We start from the raw sequence: 12,744 nt of genomic DNA, 5'->3' as shown, positions 1-12,744 counted from the left end.
CAGTTTGCTGGGCTCTGGGGGTACAAAGAAAAGAAAAACTATCCCTGCTCTTAAAGAGCTTACATGCTAGCATGGGAGACAGTATATAAATAATTAGGCCCATACACAGCAGACAGAAGACATCCTTGCCGGGGAAGGCTTAAGCATCTGCAAGGAGCAGGAAGGTCTCTGCAGAAAGTAGCATTTAAGTTGAGTCTTAGGTCTTCCCATGTTTCTGCGTATTCCTCATAGTCCTTAGAATGGCATCTTTTGGCTAACAGCCGCTGTTAATGGGCTACAATGGGTTAGCAGATTAGGTAAGCAATGCTGCTTAGTAGATATGGTTTAGTATTTTTGTAGCTACCCTGGAAAGCTGTTTAAGTTATCAAAGTCTGGGAAACAGAGCATGACTTTGGGTATAGAAATTAAATTTGGGGAGTATAATCTAGTCCTCTTGGCCTGGGGAATCCATTCTTATCTCAGACAAGATTCTCCAAAGTTTGGATTTGTCAGTCATTCTACTTTTATTAGGAAACTAGAGAGCCTGTGGTTTTGAGGTGGCAGTCTTATCTGTCAGTGCTCTAACATCTCTTGTGTTTGTTTCTTCTACCTGTAGATATGGGCTGACCCTGGCAAGTATGCCCTGATGGGGGCTGCTGCCCAGCTTGGTGAGTCTTGTCTTTTGCCATAACATGAGTGCATTCTAAGGAGGGAGGGTGGGATGGAGCGCCAAGGATCAGGAGGGAGTAACTTAGCTTTCTGGTCTCCCTGCAACTCACACACATATTGAGGAGAGACCTGAGACTTAACGTATTAAAACTGTTGCAAGCTTGGCATGGAAAAGTAAAAGGATTCAGAAGAACTGATTTTGACCTGAAAATCTCCCTTTTATTTTCCTCAGGTGGCATTGTGAGAATGACTCTGAGTCTGACTGTCATCATGATGGAGGCTACGAGCAACGTAACTTATGGTTTCCCCATCATGTTGGTTTTGATGACAGCAAAAATTGTTGGAGACTTCTTTATTGAGGTTAGATATGGAAGGGGAAGAATGAGAAAAAAATGCCATTTTTGGACTGTGTTGTGTGACTCAAACAAACAAGTCGTTCCTTTCCCATCTCTTATAATTTGGGAGACTCTCATTAGCCAAGTGTCTTAAGTATAGGAAACAACATTGGTGCCTTTTCCACAGTGTAGCAGTGTATTCTCTATGGAGTAGAGATGGCAGATCTAGTAGAGAAAGCGTTTTCATTCCAAATGTTCTAAGGAAGAACCCCTCCTGTCTGCTCCCCTGGAAGATTTCACTAGCCTTTAGGAAGCAATGGTGCATGGACCCAAAGACTCTGCTCTGTCTCATTTCTGCCTCAGATTAGAGGAATCACTGAATCTTTCTCTTAAAAATTCTGTGTTGGTAGGAATAGGGATGATCCCCCTCTTCACCTTGCAGGAAAATATGTGGGCTAAATAGGTGATTTCTGTGATTCCTTAAAGTTTAATAATATTTAAACATCTTCTTGTGGTTCTCGCCCTGAAGATTATTTGTAGTGACACTTCCTCACCAGGAGTAAGGGGACAGGATGGATTCATTCAGTCAGTCCAGCATTTATTGAGCATCTACTTTGTGCCAACCACTCTGCCAAACCCTGGGGATACAAAGAAAGGTAGAAATTGTCCTTTCCCTCAAGTAGGTTACAGTGCAGTGAGAGAGAATATGCAGACAGCTGTATACAAACAAGATGTAAACAGAATAAATTGGTGGTCATCTTAGAGGAAGGGATGAACCAACATTAAGGGAAACTAGGGGAGGCTCTTGCAGGAGATGAGATTTTGGCTGGAACTTCAAAGGAGCAACAAGAAGAATACAGGGTCTGTCAGTGAACATGAGTAGAGATGGTCAGCAGCAGGAGGAGGACAACCCTTAAGTCTGGCTTCCCTATTGGAAGAAAGTACAACCGTATATCAGTTTTGTCCTGCCTTTTCTTTCCAGGGCCTTTATGACATGCATATCCAGCTGCAGAGTGTCCCCTTCCTCCACTGGGAAGCTCCAGTTACTTCTCACTCACTCACTGCCAGGTAATAACCCTCTTTCTGGCACTTTCACCCCCAAGATCTACCCCCTGGGCTTTCTCTACGAGTGTCAGACTAGAACAAAATGACGAAGACATCAGTGGCCCAGACCATGCTTGGTAATGCACGCTTCCCAAGGAAGTAAGTTGTTTACCTCTGCTGGCAGAAATGAACTTTTTTTAAAACTGTAACTTCAGCTGTCCCTCTTCTGACTCCTGTCTGGGACAGGGTTGGTAAGTCCTAGTGTTTCATAATCTCCCTTTTTTAAGTGGGGAGTGAGAGTCATGACATTTCTAGGAAGGGCTTTGCAGTCCTGTTTGTAGAAACCCTAGGATTCAGAGAAATGTTGAAAATTTCATTGTTGTCCAGCTATAGCTGTGGATTGAAACTGGTCTATAAGATACCGTTAATTAACTTGATAGTAACTAAAAGGAGCATCTTTTTTCCCTAAATATTCTGAAATTGAGGCAGTATTGAGAAACCAGTGGTCTAAGTGCTTGCTTTTTCCACAGCTGCATGCTAAGAGTGCCTATTCTTCCTTCTCTATTTGCTTTCCTAACAGAGAGGTGATGAGTACACCAGTTACCTGTCTACGGAGAAAAGAGAAAGTTGGGGTCATAGTGGATGTCCTCAGTGACACTTCCTCGAATCACAATGGCTTCCCAGTGGTGGAGTACTCTGACGATGCCCAGGTAGAGGACGAATTTTGCCAGGGAGAGGGAAAAGAGAAAAAAATGGCATCCAATCTTATAAATAACCATCTCTCTTCAACCCCTTCCCCCCCAGAGAGAAGACAAGTTTATACTGAAAGAGTAGTCAGGCAGACTGTCTTCATTTCCAAATTTGGGTAGCTCCTGGTGGAAAGGGGAATAGACAGCCTCAGCTAATTATGGCAGACAGACAAAGGTTAATCGGAGCTGACTTTAGATGAAGCAAGACCCAAGGGTTTTCACTTCTGTATTTTCCCAGACAGCTTATTGCCATAACCTTTGCTATGGCTCATGTACCCAGGAATGAAAGAGAAGGAGGTGGTGAAAGGAGTCGGGGCCATTCCTTCACGTCCCTAAAGCCTGAGTGCATTGCTTCCTGAACAGGAAATTTGAAAATAATCCAGACTGTAAATCTTGCTTCTGGGCATCATGTGTGCACTAAAAGATATTCTCTTTCTGCAGCCAGCAAGGTTACAGGGCTTAATCCTGCGCTCTCAGTTAATTGTCCTCTTGAAGCATAAGGTATGGTTATTCATAAGTACTTTTTATAAATGCTATCACTTTCAAGACTTTGTTTAAAAAAAAAATCCTGAACTTAATAAAAGATTCGGCATACAGGAACCAAGAGAAACATAAGGTACATACCAAAGACTGATTATAAGGGATTCATAAGGACACACTGTTTACCTTTTATATATGTAAAAGGTAAAATGTATGTCTAAAATTCTTACTAATAATTGGTAAGCTCACAAGAAAGACTGGGGTAAACCTATGATATGAATTTAAAAAATAAAACCATTTAGGAACAGCTAAAAAGAATAATTATTTTATACAAAAATGAGGTGCAAGAGGAAGAATGGATACAGAGGAATTAGATGGGGGAGGAGGGCTGGTAAGTTGTTGTAACCTACTTTCATCGGGAATGGATTTAAGAGGGAACAATACATGTATATTTAGAAGAGTATAAAAGTCTTCTAAATTTAGAAGAAATAAAATAGTAGGAGCATGGAGGGGGGGGAGAGGACAAGGGGAGGGATTTTTAGAGGGGAGAATGAGGGAATCGGTAAAAGGGGGGTATAGAAGGATATTTAGGTTTATGGAAATAGGAGGATAGGGGAGAGATCCTTGGAGGGGGTAGGCAAGTAATAGGAGGGCAAGGTAGTGGGTAGAAGTAAAGTAGAGGAGGCAGGAGGGGTAGGAAACAAGGGATATGCCCAAACATAAGAACAAAGATCAGGAGTAGAGTGTGTTTGGGAAAGTATATGTCTATATATGTATATATGTATGTATGTATATATAGCTATAGAGAAACATATCTAAACTATTGTAGCCTTCTAGGGGGATGGGGGGAGGGGGGAAAAAAGAACAAAGTAAAAGTCCACAGCAGAGAACAAAGAAAACTCACAAGGGAGCAAAGAAAAGATGGACAATTCTCAACACAACCTATACTATTTATCATACAGGCTTTCTTGAAATGAAAATTTATTGTTACATATTTTGAGTCTTCTCTTACGTTCTGCTATGCACACAGCATGCTTTTTTTTTCTTTCTCACTTTGTATTTAAGTTTCAGTATTAAAGTTTACGATATGTTTTGTTTGTTTTCTCTTCTGTATTTGTGTTCTGGTCCTTGAGTCTAAAATAAAATTAAAAAATAAGATAAAATTAATCAGACCTAAAAAAATAAAATAAAAATGCCATCAGAGCCCTAAATGCCAGGTGCAGACATTCTCAGACCTCGTAAATGATCCCCCATTCTCTGCTGTGGCAGCTTACTTCATATTTGGTGGTAGTTATTACCTTCTAGTTCAAGTTTCAAAGACTACATCACAAGAACAGAAATGCCAAGGTTCTGGGTATCCTCTGCAAAGTACCCCATCACCGTTATTCTGGAGATCAGTGTGGAACGATGCCCAAAAGGCTATTAAATTGTGCACACTCTTTGCCCTAGTGATACCACTACTAGGTCTATACCCCAGAAAAAGGGGAAAGAACCCATATGTACAGAAATATTTATAATATGTGGTGGCAAAAAATCAGAAACTTGAGGAGTTGCCCGTCAAATGGAGAATATCAGAATGAGTTGTAGTATATGAATGTGATGGAATATTACTGTGTCATAAGAAATGATGAAAGGGATGGTTTCAGAGAACCTGGGTAGACTTGTATGAACTGATACAGAGTGAAGTGAGCAAAACTAGGAGAATAGTTTATACAATAACAATAATATTGTAAAGACAGTCAACTCTGAAATCAGACTTGGTAACTGATCAGCAAAGCAACCCACCACAGTTCCAAAGGACTCCTGGTGAAATGTGCTACTCCCCTCCAGAGAGAGAGAAGTGATGTGGGTGGCGCAGTGAGTAAAGCACCAGTCCTGGAATCAGGGGGACCCGAGTACAAATCCGGCCTCAGACACTTGACACGCTTTACCAGCTGTGTGACCTTGGGCAAGTCACTTAACCCCAATTGCCCAGCCTTCCCACCTACAAAAAGAAAAGAGAAGTGATGGACTCAATGCAGATAGAAACTTATGTTCTTTTTCCCTTTTTTTTTTTTGTAAGGGGAAAGGAGTGGGACATGACTAATACAGGAATTTGTTTTGTATGACTATTTGTAATAGGCTTTGTTTTTCTTGCCTTCTAAATGGGTAGGGGAGGGGAAGGGAGAGAATTGAAAATAAAAACAAAGCACACCATTGCTGTTTCAATGTCTGCAGTGTCAAAGGGAGACCCTGTGAGATCAAAGGATGCTTTTTCCTTCTCTCTGTCTTCCACTCTAGGTGTTTGTAGAGAGGGCCAGTCTGAACCTGGTCCAGAGGAGACTGAAACTGAAGGACTTTCGAGACGCCTACCCCCGATTCCCACCCATCCAGTCTATTCATGTGTCTCAGGATGAACGAGAATGCATGATGGACCTCACAGAGTTCATGAACCCCTCTCCATACACAGTGCCTCAGGTAACTGGCCAGGATGCTTGGCACCAGAGCTGCTCCCTAAACCTCTGACCAGTACAGGAGACTGAGAAATCAAAGGACCCCTCTGTAGGTAGAGAGCAGACAATTGTTACATGAGTGACCATGGAGAATTTCCCAAGGGGTTGAAGTGGTTGTTTGCTATTTCTGCCTTTCACAAAATACAGTCAGTGTCTTCTCCAGTCACATAAAAGAAAACATAAATGACTAAGAGAATATTTTAAATTCAGTATGTTAATAAAGTCAAGCACATTGCATACGTATAACCTATAGCGCTTGCTTACCTTCTTAGGAAGGGTAGAGGGGAAGGAGGGATAAAATTTGGGACTCTGAACTTAAAAGAATGCTTAAAAAATTGTTTTTAACATCTAATTGGGGGGTGGAATAAAATATTTAAAAAATTTTTAAAATAAAAATGAAAAACACATATAGAGTAAGCAGAAGAAGAAGGTAAATCACAGTCCTCTTTTAAACACATTTCCAGACATTAAAACTGGCCCAGAGTGCAGTCCCTCTGGAAGAAAAAGCTGCAGTCACCCACCCCAGAAGACTGTAAGCTCCTTTCAGTCAGGGACTTTGATTTTTGCCTTTGTATCCTTAGCCCTTAGCATAATACCTTATATTTATCGAGCATTTAATAAATTTTTTTGAACTCTAGTAATCAAGCCAATGAAGAAAACTGGTTTCTGTAAAGGAGATGGCTGGCCACTTATATCTTAGGTTCTGTACTATTTCTGTTACTGTGGGAGATGCCCAGCTTGCATAAGAACACAAGAGAAATAGGAAGTGAGGCAACCCTCTTAAGTCTTCCTTCTCAGTTCTGCCAGGGGTCAGCAATGCTTCATGACCTTGCTTCAGGGTTGACCAGGAAGGTCTATGAGATCTAGGACCTGACTAGCTCTATAGAAATTGTCTCTCTGTAGTTGAATGCCTCGTACGGGCAGTCAGTTTACTTTTTGGGAAAACTAATAATTGGCAAAGTGACCTAAAGACTAAATAAAAGTTTGACTTATTTCTAGGAGGCATCACTTCCAAGAGTATTCAAGCTTTTCCGAGCACTGGGACTCAGGCATTTGGTGGTGGTAGATAATCATAATCAGGTGAGTTTGGATTCATAGGGAAAAAATGCTCACTTTACATTAATACAGTATTAGGTCATCACTGACTAGGGTAGTGAAATTTCTTTACCTCTTTCCTTAAATCCTAAACCCTCTCTCCTGAAGAACCTGGTACAGAGCTGTCTGTCCCCAACCCTTTTTCCTTTGGCCCAAAAGTGACTGCCCCAGGAAGAGATTTCGGATAGATCTGGCTTCCTTAACCTCAAAGGCTGTCATCTCTAAAGGCCCTGCCTGTTTTTGTTATTCAGGTTGGCCACTCTGATTCAGCAAAACAGAAGTGTGTCCAGTGAGGCCATCATACCATCAATCTTAAGCATCTGGTTCCCTTGTCAGAGCCAAGAGTCAGGCAGCTAAAACTCTCAACTCTGTTGGGTCTTTTGTACCATTTCGGTATCCAGATCAAAGGGAGAGAAGGCCAAACCTGTCATGCCAAATGTTGCAGTGACACAATCAGAAGTTTGCTTCTGTTATTTGGTCCCTCTGATGTACCTTATTTAATTCTGCCTTTACAGGTGGTTGGATTAGTGACAAGAAAAGACCTTGCAAGATACAGATTAGGAAAAGGAGGATTGGAAGAGCTCTCCTTGGCTCAGACGTGAGGGGCTTGGCATCCTGTCTCTCTTCAGGGCAAGTGTTACTGACCACTGGAAACCCTCTGCCTCCTCATGTTCTTTAGCCCTCTCATCTGAGGTCTTGTTTCTCTGGAGGCTGTGGAAGTGAAAAGTCCTCCCAGACTTCCAAGCTGCCTCCCCAAGTGCAAACCTGGCTGCTCCAGGTTCCAGTTCAGTGTTTTAATTTGACATACATTGTGGGTATATTTGTTTACATTTTAATATATTTCTGTTGGGTTTGTTGCCATTGGATTCGATTTTTACTCTGTCCTTTTATGTTTCTTTACCTGAAAGGATCAAATGAGTATAACTTTCCTTTGTAGTTGTGCTCCTTGTCTGAAAGCGAAGGGGTGAGGGAGCTTCTGTCTGTGCCCTACACATGTAGAGAGGATGTGGAGGCCAGTCCTGCTGCCCCAAGCTGAGTCATAGAGTCTGTTACACCTGCTGTGTTCTGATCCCACTGTGGCCACAGTGGCCAAACTTGGCTCATTTGTTTTGCACAGTCCAACACAACGCTCAGGAATCTCTCTGGGGATTTTCCAAAAGAATCCTGAGGCTGCAGTAGATGTTTCAACTTCTTCTCCCCCTGTACATTCCCCGTAACCAGCCTGTGCCTCCCCCGTCTCAGTATGGCTTGAGGAGGCCTGCAACGTTGGTGCCTGACTATCCTGTCTCCAGAGCAATGGTTGGGTTTGGATTGGACCAGGGAAAGAGGAGAAATGGCCTGAGGACAAGGAAAACCACACACACTGACTGACCTAAGTTTTTACTGGAACTGAGCTTATGAAAAACCTTGCCTACCCTCCAGAGAGCAGCTCAAGGTGTTACTGCTACCAATGAAATCCCCTTCCTTCCAGCGTTGGCTCCTTGTGGGCTGAGGGAACCTTGAATCTGTTCTCTCCTTTCTCCAAGGGCAGACTTCAGAGCCTTCGGGTTGTGGCAACGGTGGAAATGTGAGGTGTGGCCCATCCTTACTGAGGTGGCTTCTGACCGTGGGCAACATAAGATGGATGGGTAATCTGCTGTCGCTCCGTCCTTCTGATCTGAGGTCAGCTAGCCTTGTCCCACCTGACTCTGGTCAGTGAGCACAAGAATTGGAGCATCCTTGCTGTGGAGTCGTAGAATCTAGAATCGGCTTCTTGGTGGTGGCCATGACATCTCCTGTCATCTCATGTTGGTGGTTGTGGCATCGCTCCCTCCTTCCCGAACCTTGGCCATTCAGTCAGAAACACTCCTTTTAAGCACACTTTCTTAGGGGTTGGGTACACATTGTATTTATGTCCATGAAAGGTACTTACGTGATGACTCCTTCAGGTGTTAGCATATGCCTCTTCTTACTGTGCTTGTACTTGTTTTCCCCATCTCTTAGAGCTGGGTATAAATGCAAAGCATACTTTGTCCTGCATATGCTTGCTGTGAGTTGTACTGGGCTTTTTCAAAGCAGGACCTGAGAGGCTCTTGCTGGGTGAACTTTCTTTGATTCCCTCAGTCACTGTTCATGCCATGCTCTTGAGAGAGTACCCTTGACAGCACTATAGAGCATGTGGCCTGTGGCTCATCTTAAGGGAACAGCTCTGTCATACCTTTTCATAACTGGCCAGGGATCCCTGGGGGCTTCTTACAGGTATCTGGTTGGTTTTTCCTCCATTAATAGGCGAAGACCAGCTCTGCCCACAATATCTTGGGTAGCATGCTATTTCTGTGGCACCAGATTCTTTCTACCTGCCCTCCAACCACTACTCTTTGGCCTTGGTCCAGACCTGGCTGGCAGCCTCTCTTTGGCCTTCCCCACTGCCACACCCTCCTGGGGCTGACTCTTCCCCATACTCACATGTGTGTTGCTATTTATCTGTTCTGGGGAGAGAGACCTGCTTTGATGAAGTTTAGGTTTAGGGGTTCATTCTGTCACTGACCCCTGCACAGATTAATTCTTCAAGCTTCAAGTAGTCCTTTTAAAAACGTTTTAAGTGTTCCCATGGTCCTGCTTCTTCTGTTTACTGTGGGAAGCAGCAGCACACTTTGGTTTGTGGTTTTTATAGTTTGGGCAAATGTTGCAGTTTGATTTTATCTCTGTTGAAAGTAGAGGTGGCTTTGATGAATGAAGAGTAGGGGACTGTGGGCTTTGTACCTCCCTGAAAAGCGTGTCACTGCAACCCTTTAAACCCTTACTCAGATCATGTGCCAAGAAGGAAGTGGGAAGCCTGGAGGTGGGCAGGGGTCAGCATATGTATGAATATAAGAAATAAAGGGATTGAAGTCAAGCTTCTGGTGCTGGATGTTTTTCCTTCTCAATCAGGACCATACCCTTGCCAGAGCTGGCTGGGGCATGACGTCTAGTTTTTAAAGTTGATGGTGTATTGACCAGTAGTCCTTCTATCAGGGTCCCACGGATATGTGAGAATGCTTTAACCTTTGCAGCTGTGAGCATTATCATGAGCAAGACTGGTGGCAGTTCTTGACTACCAAACACACTCACAGTGAGTGCCCTCTTGTCCCGGCTGCTTCAGGATCGTCTAAGAAACATCCATCCATTGGAGAAGGGCCTAAGAGAACACTTATGACAGGCTAGGTCACTAGAAGGGAGTCACAACCCTGCTGAGCCTCTCTCTCTGGCTGGCCTCCCTGTTCTCAATACCAACTCTAACTCTAGGGCAAGCTCCCTTTAGAAGCCCAGCCTAGGAGTGGGCATAACCTTAATTCCGGGTTGTCAGTGAGGTCTGAGGTTGGCCATTTGGGCCTCAGATTTATTTTGTCAATGCTATATGCTGTAAACACTTAACAGAAAGGTAAAAAGAAAAACAAAATCCCCTTTTCATGGGATCATTGTCAACTCCTGCAGCCCTTCTGGTATTGCATCATCTTGCCTAAGGAGCAGTCCATGAGATGGCTCATAGAAAAGTACCCTCTGCACCAGGGGGCTTTCTGATCCTTTATTCGTCTTGCTCCAGATGAACAAAGGAGACCGTGTCTTGGGCAGAGACAAATGTGCTGGGCCATTTCCATTGTTTTACGTGAGGCATCCTGGCATAGTAAAGGAGGCACTGGAGGACACAACTAGCTTTGTGACCCTGGGGAAGTCACCCTTGCTGAACCTCAGTTTCCATATCTGTAAAATTAGGATAGTAGCATCTACTCCATGGGATTATTATGAAGATCCAATGAGATAAGACAGACGTGAACAAAGCACTCATATAAATGTCAGGTATTTGAGCTGATGGACAGCTCAATGAAGACTTCCCTTTTAACAGACCACATGCATTTCTGGTAAGAGAATGAGTTGTTAATGCCCAAGGCCAGAACTGCCAGAATCTCCTATGGGAGGTGTAGGGAATGAGGGTGAGTGATTTGGTTTTTACAGTTATGACCGTTAACATTAGTCCTACTGAACAGACCACTAGAGTGAAACATCTGTCCAATAAGAACAAAGGACAATCTGTGCCTTGAGTAAAAATGTTATTCCTGAAGTCCCAGGATTCTGAGAACCAAGGCTTAGCCCAATATGTTAGAAGGGAGCAGAAGGGTCAGGTAGGCTGTATATAATTATTCTCTGCCTTCAAGCCCAGCTCAGTATCAGTTTGTCTCCTTGTGCAGGAGAGGAGGCATCTATTCTTTTTACTTGGTGTCCTTGGCAATAGCCATGCACCGACTTCTTAGTAAAGAGAGTATAGCCCATACTTTTTATGTTGCTGCACAATTTTCATTCTTTATCGTAAAAAGCGATTTTACTGGAGAGATAAAAAATGTATCTTTCTTTGGGGAGCATTGAAGTCTTAATTAGAAAACCTGTGAACCATAAGAGATATTTCTATACTTTAATAAAAAGTTAATTTTTACTTTTGTGGTATTGTAATGGTACTTTCCTCTCCAAGCTTACTGCTTCCACCAAGTGGAGACATTTGGAAGAACAGAATCCTCCAACCAAACCCAGCTCAAAGTGTGATACCGTTGCTTAGTGTTTCCCTCATAGGCCTTTCAAACATTCTTGTACTCACCACAACTGAGGTGCTAGAAATTGGGGTTTTATGTTCCTGCCCATAGAGTGATCTACAGCTTCAAGCAAGGAAGTGACTTTGGGACAGAGATGGGACCGAAACATACCTTCTCAGGCTGGGCATCTATTCTCTCAGACTACCTTTCACATTCACCTTTCTTTGATCATGCCGCTTGTAAAAAAAACTCTAAATAACAGAGGTCTGGTCTGCCTCTGTTGGTCACTCAATCTAGTCTAAGCTCTAACAGTTCACAAGTAGGACTGTTTTTAGAACTAATCCTGTAATGTGGGAGCAAATTTAGTTCCCTCCTATTGGGAGTTAGTCTTCAATACAGTAGCTGAGCCATCTCTTATTCACAATATAATTATTGATAATTAAAGAATAGCCTCCTCTCCCCACCCCAAGTTTCTCCTGCTACTTACCAGAGGCCCTATTCTCTTATTCCCGTTGAGTTTATTAAGGTTCCTTCACCGTGGAAGTGGCTGTTACTCAGATCTGCCTTGACATTGGTAAATAGATTAACTTATTTCTACCTTTGGAAGCGGATAAAGAAATATGGTGGTAGTCTACTACAATCTACTCCTAAGATTTCTACCTTTTCTTCCCACTCTTGGAGGAAGGATAGCTTTCCAAACAATAGTGATTCTGGAGCATGAATTTGCAAAGGTAGCTGAAAGTTGGGAAGCTTCCCCTGGCAGGGAATCTCTAAGCTAATTTCCATTGCTTTGTAGTTAATGATCTTGGAGAATGAAAGAGTTTATCCTAAGCCTTCAGGCTTCTATGCTCCCCCCTTTCAGGTAGTTGGCAATAAGCAAAACTCAGCTGGACCTTTTGATCAAGTAAGCACTTCATGCCTCCCCAATCCCAGGACTCTTTCCTAGGATAGCCGGGGTATCAAATCATTGGTCCCAAAAGCCCATTTGTGTTCCACTGCAAGGTAAGTCTAAGGGTCTCTTGTTTGATGAATTGATCCCATGAGTTCCCACAGAGGGTCTAAGAATAGGCACAGCTCTGCACCATTCACTTTTTGCTAATGTCCCCATTTTAGACACTAAAGATTGTGGGTATATTTCCCGCAATTAGGCTTGACTGCTGCTTTAAGTGCCACGGTAGTAGACCTGTTTTCCTCTTCCTGTATCTTTCCTTCCAGGTGAGTGATTCCTGGGGGGAAAAAGCAGGATATGCCTAGACTACCACTATATTTCTTTATCCACTCCCAAAAAAGGGACAGCCAGCTATTATGTTGGCTTTTAGCTGCTGGTCCTTTACTTGCCTACCAGCTTTTTGGGATTCTG

The 12,744-nt window shown here is 43.1% G+C and overlaps 1 protein-coding gene across 2 annotated transcripts in view; it reads left to right on the top strand.

Moving 5' to 3' along the window:
• CLCN7 (chloride voltage-gated channel 7) overlaps positions 1-9,718 on the top strand; it is a 60,833-nt gene extending 51,115 nt beyond the window's left edge. For both annotated transcript variants that reach the window (XM_036739063.1, XM_036739064.1), the window contains 8 exons: positions 596-647; positions 881-1,008; positions 1,966-2,051; positions 2,608-2,737; positions 3,218-3,277; positions 5,537-5,713; positions 6,748-6,828; positions 7,359-9,718. In XM_036739063.1, the coding sequence (XP_036594958.1) occupies positions 596-647; positions 881-1,008; positions 1,966-2,051; positions 2,608-2,737; positions 3,218-3,277; positions 5,537-5,713; positions 6,748-6,828; positions 7,359-7,445 (801 nt within the window). In that variant the 3' untranslated portion in view covers positions 7,446-9,718. The remainder of the gene's footprint in view (positions 1-595; positions 648-880; positions 1,009-1,965; positions 2,052-2,607; positions 2,738-3,217; positions 3,278-5,536; positions 5,714-6,747; positions 6,829-7,358) is intronic.
• The last annotated feature ends 3,026 nt before the right edge of the window (positions 9,719-12,744 follow it).

This window comes from Trichosurus vulpecula, chromosome 9 (genome assembly GCF_011100635.1).
Source record: "Trichosurus vulpecula isolate mTriVul1 chromosome 9, mTriVul1.pri, whole genome shotgun sequence".
In the NCBI taxonomy this organism is placed as follows: domain Eukaryota; kingdom Metazoa; phylum Chordata; class Mammalia; order Diprotodontia; family Phalangeridae; genus Trichosurus; species Trichosurus vulpecula.
The sequence above is the reverse complement of the archived record's forward strand: the minus strand, read 5'-3'. Positions and strand labels throughout refer to the sequence as shown.